The 14,430-nt window shown below is 39.4% G+C and overlaps 1 protein-coding gene across 1 annotated transcript in view; it reads left to right on the top strand.

Annotated features, from left to right (window-relative positions):
• Positions 1-14,430, top strand: part of SLC6A1 (solute carrier family 6 member 1) — a 202,994-nt gene that overhangs the window by 117,429 nt on the left and 71,135 nt on the right. Inside the window, exons 3-5 of the mRNA XM_088472723.1 lie at positions 9,164-9,295; positions 11,089-11,189; positions 12,377-12,486. Of these exons, the coding sequence (XP_088328849.1) occupies positions 9,164-9,295; positions 11,089-11,189; positions 12,377-12,486 (343 nt within the window). The remainder of the gene's footprint in view (positions 1-9,163; positions 9,296-11,088; positions 11,190-12,376; positions 12,487-14,430) is intronic.

The following is a 14,430-nucleotide window of genomic DNA, read 5'->3' as shown; positions in this document are numbered from 1 at the left end:
GCCGGGCGGCAGGTGCGGATAGCCGCGGGGGGGGAGGTTATGGGCTCCTAGAGGGGATTTAGGGTTAGGCACCCCCCGGAGGGTTAGGGTCAGGCAAGGGGAAGGGTGGGTTAGGTCTAGGCACCAATGGAGGGAGGTTAGGGTCAGGCACCCCCCCGGGAGGGTTAGGTTTAGGGTGCGTGGAGGAGGGGTTAGGTTTAGGCACTTACGGGGCGAGGTTAGAGTTAGGCACTTGGGGGGAGGTTAATGTTAGGCACCCCTAAATGAGGGTTAGGGTTAGGGGGGGAGAGGGTTAGGGATAGTAGAAACACTTACCCTGTTGGGATCTTCTAGTGATTTGAACCGCCGGACTTAGGTAACTCATACCATTTCCGTGCGGGAGAGAAAACAGAAGATCTCTCTCCTGCTTGTAGCCCACCATAGACTTATAGCAGTTTACACTAGCAGCTTTTTGGAGTTTCGTACACTAAATAAGACTGAGATAATAACAGGGACTGAGATCTGCAGTGCTAATTAGCATTCTGACGGAGATTTCTATGATAACTCCTGCATTTTGCAAGTAATACATATCAACTGTTCATAAAATAATGCAGAAACTGCAGTTTCTACATAATTTTATGAAAAAAGCTTGATAAAAAGACCACTAAATCATGACCACAAACAACAAATTTGGTGCTCAGCAAAGGTCTAGAAAAGGAGGCTTATAGGCATGCCTCTGTTTTGCAGCTAATCACAGTTTCTGAAGGGGCAAGGAAGACAAAACATAGAGATAATTATACTCAGTATTCCTGAAGGACACATCAATAGCAATGAGGTCCGGGAAGCAGAACATAAGAATGTGAAAAATATCTGTAGATGACTAAATGGGGAAGACAAGCAAGTAGAGAGGCATGATAAGAGTACTAGGTAACAGTTTACATCAGTCATATGGTCACTTTACTTTATCCGTGGCAGAACTAATGTAGTTTAACATATAGATTATTTAGATGATGTGCTATTATTTAGAGTGTTTCTTGCTGAACATAATAGATCTAAACAATTGTTTTTTAATCCAATCTGCGATCTTCTTCTTCTTTGTATATGTTATGTGTTTATTCGCAAAATGATTTAGTGCATCAAACAGAGATTTCTGGGGAAACTTCCTGTCTACAAGTTTTCTCCAACCATAGAGATATCTTTCGTCCTCTGTGGTGTGCTCAATCTGAATGTGAGCTTGTGGGGGCCTGACTGTGCATACAGAACACAGAGCTGTGGCAGCCCCCATCAGGAAACAGGTACTCACCAATTGCAGGGTCACCTGACCCTATCTAGAAGCCCATCTGTGTCTGTTGGGCTCCCTGTACCCACCCTAGCTTAATCTAGCTCTGCCTTTATTCTAGTTTGAGATTTTGTTGTTTTTCATTATTAATAGATTTATTATGGTTTTATGTTTATTCTATAGCTTGTAGAACAGTAGTTTGTTTGGGATATTTTACTACTTTCATTTAACTTATTAAGTATTGTTAAGTTAGTTTGTCTTTTATGAATGCATAGAAAATTAGGAGAAGATGGAATTTTGATCTTCAATGGAGGAAAAGTGAATAAATTGTCCATAGCAACCAATCAGCTTCTAACTATGATTTATCTAGTACATTCTGTAAAATAATAGGTATAATCTGATTGATTGCTATGGGTAACTTCTCCACTTATCCTTTGTAGAAGGATAGCAACATCTTCCCCTTAATGTCTCAATGTATCATTGTGTCTTCCTTATCTGGCTACTTTTGGGTATAAGACAACAATAAAGTTTTGTCTTGATTTATTTCATTTTGTAGAAGAAGAAATATGACAGAACCCATCCATTTTACTAAATACAAATATCCAGAGAAATAGGGTCCTTTGTTCAGAAAAAGTGATCTGAACCATGAGTCAAACTGAATTTCTTGCCTCCTGTATTATGTCTAGATAGGCAGCATATATGCCATCATATGAAGCCTCACACCTCATTGTGCTTTATCTTTCAATGCTTTATCTCTCCATTCTATAAACAGTATGCTTAAAGTTCGGCAATGAAAGGTGTTGTGGGGCCTATACATCAACAATGCAGCAATGTATGGGGGTCACTTATTTCCAATTCTGACCAAAAAGTGATTGGAATCGGTGAATCAGGTTCTCCAACATTTTGTATTTCATGACCAATTGGGGCTGTAGATTGCTAGTGTATGGTAATGTGACAAACAGCCAATTTGCAGACTGTTACTGGAATTTTACTAGTAAAATAGGAACTTTGATGATTCACAGATCTGATCTTTGGATGAAAATGTTCTGCAAATCAATGAAAAATATTGTCAATGTATTGGATGGGCACATATTGGTGGATTGGAGAAAAAAATGCAGAATCTGTGAATTTTATTTGTGATTGCTGATGTATGGGCCCCATATTTGAGAGATAAGACATTGGGGAGGGAGTTTTCTTGTGGGAGATCAGAGATCAAGTATGGGCATGATTATGTTGGCAACACAAGCAATTTGTTAAGGGCTTCCAATATTTATGGCCTTATATTTTACTGAACAGTCAAGGAAACATAAACGTATAAAACAAATGCTTCATATACATAGCGTGTAATTTAATTTTAAACATTAAATTTGAATTTGCAGCTGGTTCAGAAAGAGAGCATTATCAGATATGCAATCGGGTGTTCGGGTGGGATAAGAACTTCACACTGTTATAATTACATAACAGCTCTGAAGTACTGTACTTCTGAACTGCACTGAGCTTAATCTTCAAGCTAAAAGGATTATAAGAATAACTCACTTCTCAGCAAAATGTCATCTTACTTATTTTACCAAAATATACTTTCTTCTGATTGAGATTCAGAGTAGACCAAATCTATTTAACTGTTACTAGTTCAGAAGCCTCCAGTTTGCCTTACTGGAATGCATATAAAAAATTACTTTACTTATTATGTACAGCAAATAACCTGCTTGTTATAGTAACCTGCTTGTTATAGTACCATATGTGGTCATCTTTACAAGGACGAATCAAGAGAGGTGGAGTACATAGAGGGCACTGTCTCCATATGGTCCCCCCTTTTCTCACCAGCATGTGCGCTGAACAGACTCTGGCACTTTGCCAGAGCTTACTGCGCATGTGCAAATCTCTGGGAAAATGGCTCTGACACCATTTTCCTAGTGATTTCTGTGATGATCGCTGGAGAGGTAAGTATAGTCTATGGATGTACTGTAAGTGTGCAGGGTATCCCCCCTGCACCACACACCTTGCACCCATTACAGATACACCCATGCATCTTTACCTTGGAAAATATACTGTAAACTGTATTATACTGTCCTTCTCTGTCCTGTTGTTGCCTGTCCCCCCCTCACTACGTTTTGTCCAAACCTATAATGAGACATCATCTTTAATGTATGATGAGCGTTTACCCAAGTCTTGAGGAACTTAAATAATACCAATATTATTATTTTTTGAAATATAATATTTTGTCATATTGAGACAATTTACAGTTTAGTGTGCCAAGACTTTACTTTAATTTAACTAATATGTGCTTCAGGAATACCCACATTAGCTTTTTTCCGCAGGCTATTCGCTTGTTGAATAATTAAAGGCAGGGTTTCCACAATTTTTTTGTCGTAGTATTTTAAATAGGGCATTCTTCTTTTATTGTTTGTTACTTATGTATTGTCTTATGTTTTATGACTGGATTGTAAATTGTTATTCCATGTGAGCTTGTGGCGTGCAGCAAACTAAATAATAAAAAAACTGGAGCTACACCATGGGGTAAATTTACTAAGATGGGAGTTCTATTTAAGAAGTGATGTTGCCCATAGCAACCAGTCAGATCTACTTCTCATTGATCTAGCACCTTCTAGAAGATAATACCTGGAATCTGATTGGTTGCTATGGGCAACATCACTTCATAATAGAACTCTAATCTTAGTAAATTTACCCCCATATGTGAGTTAAAGGTCATCTAACCTTAAACATTTTCTTTGCCTAAATGTTCCCAGCTGAGAGGAATTTGTACAAGGGACATAGGACCTGGCTCTGAGTCACACATAAGTCCTAATGCGGCTCGATCTAGCCATTTTTCTCAAATTGTGCATGCGCTGCAGCTAACAAACACATCTTGGGGTAGCTATGAGCAGTTCTGAGTCATAAGCATCTCAGTAGCTTCTCGTCAATAGCTAAATGGGCATTCCTGGGCATTCACACTTAAGAGAATTATGTGGTGGGCATGTAGCCAAAGTTGCGGTCTCTTCAGGGTTGTGTGTATGGATTGTGCACGCCATTTTCAGTCGCATCTTCTGCGACTAGCAAGTGTCCTTACTGGAGATGAGCTGTTTCGGATTAGTTCGGAATTTCCTGCCAAATTCTCAGAAAGAGGCAAAACGTCATCTTTCATGGACAAACATCATCATTCCTGGACTTTTGACCAGGAATGATGATGTTTGTCCATGAAAGATTACGTTTTACCTCTTTCTGAGACCCGATTTTTGGCGGGAAAAATATGAATTTGGCGGGAAAATCCAAACTAATCTGAACCCGCTCATCTCTAGTCCTTACTAGTGGTGACTGCTGCTCTCATGACTGGAATACTGGGGGCAGTGTGATCACATAGAGACATATGATGCATCCAGAGTTGGACCGCATTGCTGTGAATCAGGATCAGACCTATAGCCCGCTTGTATGTTTTGACTGCGTCTTTTCACCTCTTCTTCTAGAGCTACCATGCCCACATTATGTCATGCTTGTCTGCTGGCATTAGCCATGCAACAAAACCATTGTATAACAGATTATTATTAACATTGACAGGTGGAATTTAGGCGGAGTTAAGAACACCACAAAGACAAAAAGTACTAAATTGATAGTTTCTGTCAGCAGTGTTAGTAATATTTTGCTTAGAGTTAAAGTAATAAACATTCCTGCAATAGTAAATTGTACTTGCTGAGTTTCTTAGAATGAATAGGAGACCTATGGATCTTGTGGAGTAATTCTGGTTTCTCAGAAGAGTAGACTAACCTCCCGGATCCAGTTTCTCTTTCTTGTGAAATGGGCCTGGCATTGATGAGTCAAGTGTATGTGAGTTATGTCGCAGCTATGGGCAGGGCCTGAAAATGTAACTAGTGTCATCATAGCCAGGGTGCAAGATTACCCACATAGGGGTTGATGCAGAGTTGAAGGTGAATTGGTAATATATGATCCCGCATTAGGTGCATGGAAACAATTACGTATATACAGCCGCAGGGCCGTAACTAGCTGTGCGTGACCGGTGCCACTGTACAGAGCACAGACCTCTGTGGGCAGCACAATTACTGCCCTATTGCCCTTGCTTCTGGCTAGCAGGGTGCATGGAATGGCACCCTACAGCCAGGATTGCTTGTGTAGTGCCATCCGGTAAATACCCTGATTGCTTGAGACGGGCACACTGCAAGCTGTGCAGCTGACCAGCTATCCTCAGTTACGATACTTCCTGATGATGCCATCCCTATCCCTTCTGTGTGAAGTCATGACATCATTTGTGCAAAGGCATGACAGCGCATGCTTAGTGGGTGGGGTCGGCACAGGGTGCATTTGTGCCCTGTTAATGCCCTGTTCAGCCACATACAGAGTTGTACACATCTTTGTGTTGCAACCACTGCCTATATGTACACTTGATTTGAGACTCCTCATCAACATCAGTGAGCACTTGCACCAACTTATACTTACAGAATTTTGCATACACATGAGAACATTCCGTTGCCGCCAGGCTGCAAGTGGAGATGTGACTGAAATACATATGACTTGCATTCCAGAACAAATGCTGTACAAATAGACAAAAGATGCGCTTCACAAATGGGTGTACCTTCATCTCTGCAGTAGCCCTAAAGTGTCATTGCATAGTGGAGGGATGGTGCCATGTTGACACATATCACATGATCCCCTGCACTTGCTCCTTGGACCTGAGAGGGGTTTGGTTCAAAAAGCAGGGAAATAAGAATACAAGTATTATACTGTATGTTGGTCTCTTACTATTACACAACTGCAAAGGAGAAGTGTAAAAAATAAGGATAGTGTATGTTTAAACTAAAGTACTGTGTGTGGTGCGATACCAAGCCAGTTTTGTGCATTGAAGTAAGATAGACTAGACTTATCAATCCTGTCGCCTTCTATAATAATAGTAATATGATATCAATGTAAAATCTACACAACGGCAAGACATTGAATATCCTCTGAATGAAAACCAATGCTGAGCTGCTCTCTCGCTCGCGGGCTCCAACCCCATATATCACAGCTTTCTGCCTCATCTATACCAGAGCAGCTGCTTGAGGAAGCTACCAGGGGGAGATCATAAAACAACTACACTTCAGAGTTGTCAGTCCTCTTCTCAAGCAAGCCCCAAATAGTGCCATCGCAGGACACCTGCACTAGGCTGTATGTAATGTATCAATAAAATGAAAACCGAGTACATGATGACAGGTTAGTGGGGGGGAGGGGGAATTCAACTAGGTGCAATTATCTTGCATCTGCGAGCACTGTACTTATGGCTATATGCTGCACTTATGGTACCTCCGGACTCGCAGATTTTGGTTCGCGGTCCCATAGGGCAGCGAGCAAAAATGTGCCAGTCTGGCACAAGTCCAAGCCATGAGGGGAGGCGAGTTCCAATGCTGTCGCAATGGCAGCACGCCTTCCTCAAACGCTGGTGCGAGATAATCACAACTCATTGAATTCCCCCATTAGGACACATAGAAGCCCTAGCATGTGACCAGCACAAGAAGAGATTTGCAGCTGCTCTTTCAAAATCATTAGTATCTTCTAAAATGGTCACATGCACACCAATTATTTCTGGTTTGTCTACAATCATGTCAATAAGCAATCAAGGCACACATTACAATCTAAGCATACAGTATTGTACCCTATAATTGTTTTCAGATCAGTAGTCATAAAAAAGGGGATGTAGTCGGCATCCCGGTGAAATCCCAACAAAAAAGCTTTTGCTATTCATAGTATGTCACACTTTTGACCTGACTGGAAAGGTAATTCAGTGCGTAATGTGTATGCATTATGGGAGAGATGTAGAAACATTAGCCTTTAAGTGCATGGTTATAATGCACTCCCACTTCAATCCAGTTGATGAAAATTGCTAATGGAAAATGACGTGATTGTCACTTGAGTTGGTCCTCTACTGATTGTATTAATTCAACTGTCATTGAATTTTTCAACAATGTAATTTAAAAAAAACCTGGATTGGATTATTTGTTTTTGGGAGCCATAGGGCTTTCAGTTCCATTACACATGGACAGAAGGCTCCTAAGCCTATGTGGAGAAGAAGTTAAAGTCCGCTTACCGCTACCAGCCAGTATCACTGGAGAGTAGTGCAGCAATATTGCCAGAAATAGTAAATAAACCATTTAGAGCTAATGTACTAAATAGTCAATATACTGTATTATGCATTTCATTTTGTACTTTTCATTTGAATTAATGTAAATTTTAACAAAATGGCCTACTGGTTTTTGCTGAAATCCCTACTGTGATCTCTATTGAAATAATCTCTCAGCCAATGCCACAGTTATACATGATTGGGTTGTGGCACTAATGACTGTTATATACTGTGAAATACACTGTAAGTTGGGATTTAAACTGTTGTAAAAATAGCTCTATGCTTAAATATTAGGCACTTATTTCATTCAATGTAGTGCACTTGTTCAATGGCTGTAATTCATGGGTTGGGTATGAAATCCCTGCTGTCGGGATGCCGCTGGTCAGATTACCGACAGCAGCATCCCGACAGCCAGAATCCCGACACCCATAGAAACTAATGATAAGTGATTTCATAACCCCTACCCTATCCCTCCCTCCCCAGTGCCTAACCCTAACCTCCCCTCTCTAGTGCCTAAGCCTAACCTCCCCCTCCCCGCACCCTAAACCTAACATCTCCTCCCCGGTGCCTAAGCCTAACCTCACCCCTAGTGCCTATACCTAACCTCACCCTCCCTGCACCCTAATCCTAGCACTCCCTCCCTGGTGCCTAACCCTAAACCCACACCCTTACCTTGCCTTAACACCCAGATACCATCGGGATGGCAACGGTCGTGATACTGGTGCCGGGATCCCGACCTGTCGGGATTTCGACACCGGTATTTAGACCGTCCGCATCCTGCATACCGGGGTGCTGACTACATCCCTTAATTCACAGAGCCTGCCTCTAGGATTGGAATTTATTAAAGTCCAACTGTTTCTTATACAGTGGAGGCATCCATTGAAGGCTGAATATTATTCATGAGAATTAAGCCTAAAGCTGGGTACACATTAGATCATATTTTACGGCCGATCCGACGGATCGGTCTGATATATTGTCAATATCGTCTAATGTGTATGCTCTATATCAGGCCATGCGCACTCCCGTTAGGTTGTCAGTCGCATCATCAGGTCATTCTTAAATGCAGGTCAATCTGACGATGCCACTGATAACCCCATGCAGCGGGATGCAGCAGGGGCCGACATATCGGGCAGTTGGGCACCGGATCGTCTAATGTGTACAAGCCATCCTATATTTCGGCCCGTCGCCCGTGCAGTCGCAAATCGGAATGCTGGATCCACATTGTTTAATGTGTTCCCAGCTTAATAATTCATCCCAAGAATAATTAATGGGACATTATGGATATTGGTTATGAAGTTTCCTAGCGAAAGGATAGGCTGCATTCTTATATATATGTATATATATTTATTTAACCTGATATCTGCTTTTAAAATAAACACAGCAATGAATTGAATAAACTAAATTAATCATACATATGATTTGGTGGTTTGATTGTATTAACTGTTAGTTGACGGACAAAATGTTGCTTTTTGTGATAATTTTTCCCCACTTGGCTGTGAGCTCTCAGTCAAGTAGTAACAATAATGTAGAGATTCTTCCCAGCACAGCTTGAAGGTTCTGGATTGAACCAGTAGTGACCAAATTGATAGCACGTGATCAGTGAAGCCAATGATAAAATAAATGGATGGTAGGGTGTTCACTGGACAAAAGTATAAAAATTGCAAATTAAAATTATTTTTTTAAAAACATTAATTTTTTTATTATTATTATTATTATTATTATTATTATTATTATTATTATTGTTATTATATATAACTTTGATTATTAATGTTACTGGAATTTATAGCACTTTATTTTCTTTTCAGGCGCATTTCTTATCCCATATTTCTTAACTCTGATTTTTGCTGGGATGCCTCTTTTCCTTTTGGAGTGTGCTTTGGGACAATATACATCCATTGGAGGTCTTGGAGTTTGGAAACTTGCCCCAATGTTTAAAGGTATGTGCACAATTGTTACTAGATTGTTTCATTGCTAGTGTTGTGTTTGATCACATATTACCATCATCATTACTATCTATGAGGCTATGAAATTATGTTACAACTGAGACCTTCTGCACTATGCGACAACTCTGCTACAGTATGCAAAGCGGGGAACTCCTTCAAGTTTGCTTGTACACATCCCTTAGTTAATAATTTGAAGTATTTAAGCTCCTACTTTATTTCTTTTGCAATTACATTTATCTGTGCACTAGAACCTCTCAGTCCGACTAGTGACTATCATCAATAAAACTGTTGTATAGATCCCAAAAATACTTGTCTTGAAATATGCTCTTTGTGGTCTGAATAATTTAGAAGCAGCAGCAGAAATGGAGCTGTGTAACATCACAAAAGAACAAAAGAATAATCCTTCAGACGTTTCCTAACAAAACAGTAATATTGTGTACAGTACTTCAAGTTCAAAACTGTTTTTGACTCAGTATTTTTTGAGAAACCAGGCAAGGAAACCCCATGCACATTTACAGTATGCTAAGTTCTCTAAGGTATTTTTTGGACATCATAATTGGAACATTTTTTATTTTGGTAGAAAAGGCTATAAAGTAGAAACCATTAGTCATATTTATCCATCCTGTAACCTGGATATTATTATAATTATTATTATTATCATTATTATTATTAATATTATTTTTATAATATAAATTAGGGATGTGCAGGCTCATATAGGTTCGAGTTTGCACATTGAGTTCGGATTTTTCCCTCCAAAAAAACGGAACTCAGAAAGAGGCTAAACGTCATCTTACATGGACGAACATCATCATTCCTGGACAAAAGTCCAGGAATGATGATGTTCGTCCATGTAAGATGACGTTTAGCCTCTTTCTGAGTTCCGTTTTTTTGGAGGGAAAAATCCGAACTCAACGTGCAAACTCGAACCTATCCGAGCCTGCACATCCCTAATCTAAATATATGCTATCAAGAATTTTTGAATGTCCAAAAAAGTCTTAAGGAGAGAGTACTGTATTATCTGATAGGTAATTATGTTCATAATAAGTTAATAAAAATGAATTAATAAATGAATACAACTTAAATTAATGATGCAGCAGCAATGCTAAAAATATGCTAATACTGCAGGAGGCATATTGTATAAATAGACTCCTTCTGCTGGCTTCTGTGATCCGCTGCTGTGTCCGAGGATGCAGAATCGTATCACTCTGCGGGATGATCAGACATTTGAGTAACCTTCAGGTTACTCAGGATAACCAGTGTTTTCACACAGTTGAAGCCAGTAAAGCTGCGTACAAAGATGCAGTCACTAGCTTTACCACGCCCCGAAAATGGGGCAGGCAAACCCCCGTTTTTCTGGGACACTGCCTGATGCCGCTGTTGCTCCTCCCCAAAACAGCCACAGCCTGGCAATCAGGCTGCGGCGTCTGGGCACTGCGAGCTTGCAGACACTGATCAGCACATGCTCAGTACAGAGCCTGCGCATACGCCAATCGGCCACCATTGGAGTGTACGCAAACCATCGGGTTTGCTTACAACTCTTATTCAAGTCCAATGTCCAATGTTCACTTGTTCTAAAACTCAGAGGAATGGCAGGGAATTGTTCTGGTAGCACACATTTTCTGTAATCCCATGTGTAACTGCACGCTATTTTGCATTGCCCCAATGTTTGATTTATTCATATATTCATTCATACTTCCTTGAAAAAAATCAGCTGTGATAATCTAGCCCATATCACTTCATATATAATAACTATGAAATCCAGTATATATACATTCTTTTTCCCACAGGTGTTGGACTGGCTGCTGCTGTTCTATCCTTCTGGTTAAATATTTACTATATTGTTATCATAGCCTGGGCTATATATTATTTATATAACTCATTAACAACTGTAAGTATCCCCAAATTTACACTTTATATTTTTTCTTCATCTTTCTGTACTGTACATTTATTCTATATAAAGGACACTGAACATATTTGTATTCATTGCATTTGATTAATTGAGATAGAGTAAGATTAATATTATCTGTTTTGCAAAGCTGCAATGGTTTGTAAAGATCTGTAAATAAGCCAGTTCTCTTAGCGAGCAGTGATTGGTATAATTCCATTGTTTTACTCAGTGATATCCTTCTTCTGTGGGATCACCCCTCCATATGAAACTCTGGGGTTAGACTATCTAGCAGCATTAAAGTTGAACATTGTATTTAATACTAATTTCCCAGGAGAATATAGAAAAGAATGTGATGTTCTAGGCTCTAGGAGGTAATATGATGGTGTATGTACAAGAGAAAGCAATACAGTCAAACACTGAATAGCATACTGCTCTTTGTGGTGGAGATGTATCAACTCTAAAGATATTGTTCATAGCAACTAGAGATGTGCGGGTCCGGTTATATGCGGTTCTTATCACCAAATTATCACAAGTTCAGATTAGTTCGGATTTATCTTATTGGCTATCCAAAACACGTGACAGCCGGAAAGCCAATATGATGCCGTTTTTGAGATCCGAGTAAAACCGAACCACGCATCTCTAATAGGAACCAATCAGATTCTACCTATCAATTTAGAGAATGTACTTGATAAATGCTAGTTAGGAGCTGTTTGATTGCTATGGGCCATAGTTGTCGACTATGTGGCTGCCCCGGGAGGAGGCAGCCAGCTGAGAGGTGTGGGGCCATGGCATAGGCAGGAGAGAGGTGCTGGGGTGTGCGAACAAGCTGCCCATCGAGGGGCTGCCTGAGGACTTGCCTACTTTTCTGAGCATCCGGGAGAGGTAAGAATCCTATGGGCAACTTCTTCTCCACTCTTTAGAAGGTTTGATACATATCCTCCTATGGCTATAAAACACCCCAATATCTTCAAAGGTCTGTTTCCTATGTAGACATTGCATACTTGAAATTCGATTGCTTTAAGTTTGCATTGGAATGTGGACAGTTGAGCATAAGTTAACTTCTCCACATTTCCTTTAAGAATAATTGTTTTACAATTGATTTCCTTATGTAGAAAATTTTTATTATATTATCCTTGTCGGTTGTCAATAAAAGTATTTGCTTTTATACTGTTGTTTCTACTACATAGGATTTACCTTGGAAACACTGTGGCAATTCGTGGAACACAGATCGTTGTTTCTCCAATTATTCTATGGCAAACACAACAAACATGACCAGCGCTGTGGTTGAGTTTTGGGAGTAAGTTTACTTGAATATTTTTGTGCCACTTGGGGTATCTAAAAATATTGGAGGGCTGTCAAGTTTTGACCTGGGAAAACATAAGTACGTGACTGGGCTCTTTGACCAGGGTACTGCAATGGAAACAAACCTTTTAGGCATGACTTGTCTAATGTGTATATGGTTTAAACAGTCAAATACATATTTATATGGCTATAATTAAATTTTATTCAACTTTTTCTTGTTAGTATTCAACCCAGAGGTTATACTTGTGGCCAATAAACAATATACAGGGAGCATTTAAGTACCACTTTAAAATTCATAGAGTATTCTAGTGACCAATGCTATGAAACACATGCTAGTGACCACTCTGCAATACAGAGAACATCTTGAAAGACTGTACCATACTGAGAGCATCCTAGTGAACAATATAGAATAGAAGGAACAATCTAGTGACCAATAAACAACACAAAGAGCACTGAAGTATCTGATACTTATTCTCTGTATTTATAAGAACTGCAAACAGTAGTTGTAAGCAGATGTGAGCCACCGGCATTCTAACAAATTCAAATTTGCACTCAATACATTATTATTAACAGTTTCTTATATAGCGCAGCAAATTCCGTTGCCCTTTACAATTTGAATCAACATTAACATTTTACTGGATTGTAAAAGACGTACATACATACATACATAAAAAACATGCGTAAAACACATACATAAGGGTGAGAGGGCCTTGCTCGCAAGCTTACAATCTATAAATCTATGTATACACTCAATACATTAAGTTCTATAGCTGTACCAATCTCCAGAGCAGCTATTTAGTAAATGAAAGAGCAGCTGAAAAGTCTGTGCACCATTTCTAGACTAATTATTAAATAATTTGTTCAAAATTCATAATTATCCTGATTTAATTAAAAATGTAAGACTTCCTAGAAATGTAAAAAAAAAAAAAAACAGAATCATAGTCATGTGTGTTGGAGATAGGCAGCAGACACCTTATTAAACTGAATTTACAGCATAAAATACTGTATCTTGTGAAACGAAGGTCAGGGTAGGCAGACGAATGAAGTGCTGTAATAAAGTTCAATTAAATAATCACTGGAGTCCAGCACTCGTTCTGGCATCAAGGGTATCTCAACAGCAGCGCAGAATTTATTCACATGATTTATGCCAGCAGGAGACCAGTAAAATTAAATGGGAAATATGCTTGTAAATTAAGTAGACTTCTCTTGCTATTCTGTAGAAATATTACATTTTAATGTTAGTTGAAAGGACTGCTTATATCTCACCAGCATCATACAATCCTTCAGCTATAATCAGATTCATATTACAGAGAAAGCAGGGTGCAAGAACAGTGTTATGTAATAATGTCAGGCATACCATTGTCACTGCCAGGATCTACAAGGAAAATCTTCTTTGGAAACATTTGCTTAATGTATATAATTAACTTTCTACATGGGCTTCATTGCCGGGAAACCTTACTCATTGCCTTGAAATTGTTACAAATAGTTGACAAATGAGATTCAGACTCAGGGGTCTATTTACTAAGCAGTGTTAGGAAACAGAGTGAAAAGTGATAAGCTGCCAGCCAATCAGATCTCAACTGCCATGTCACAGGCTTGTCCTCTATGCTAGGACTTGGCTAGTCGCTGTGCGGCGACCGCCCCGTTCAGGTATGGGGGATGTTATTGGTATATTACAGGTATGACATTTATACTTAATTACTAGGACCGTTGTACACCTATAGACCACATATCCTTGCACTACTAAAGTGGTATTATATAACAGCGGATCAGGATCCAGTATACTATTCATTATTTAATTGCTGTAAAATACCTACACGCTGACTATATTTATCAGTTGGTCACTAAATGACACAATGTTTGATCACTGTGCAATTGCCCTGTTTGGACACTTTTTGTAATATTGTTTACCTTATATAGGCTGAACATAGCCTTTGAT

This window comes from Taudactylus pleione, unplaced genomic scaffold (genome assembly GCF_031769625.1).
Source record: "Taudactylus pleione unplaced genomic scaffold, aTauple2 ptg000128l, whole genome shotgun sequence".
In the NCBI taxonomy this organism is placed as follows: domain Eukaryota; kingdom Metazoa; phylum Chordata; class Amphibia; order Anura; family Myobatrachidae; genus Taudactylus; species Taudactylus pleione.
This window is presented reverse-complemented; position numbering and strand designations above follow the sequence as displayed.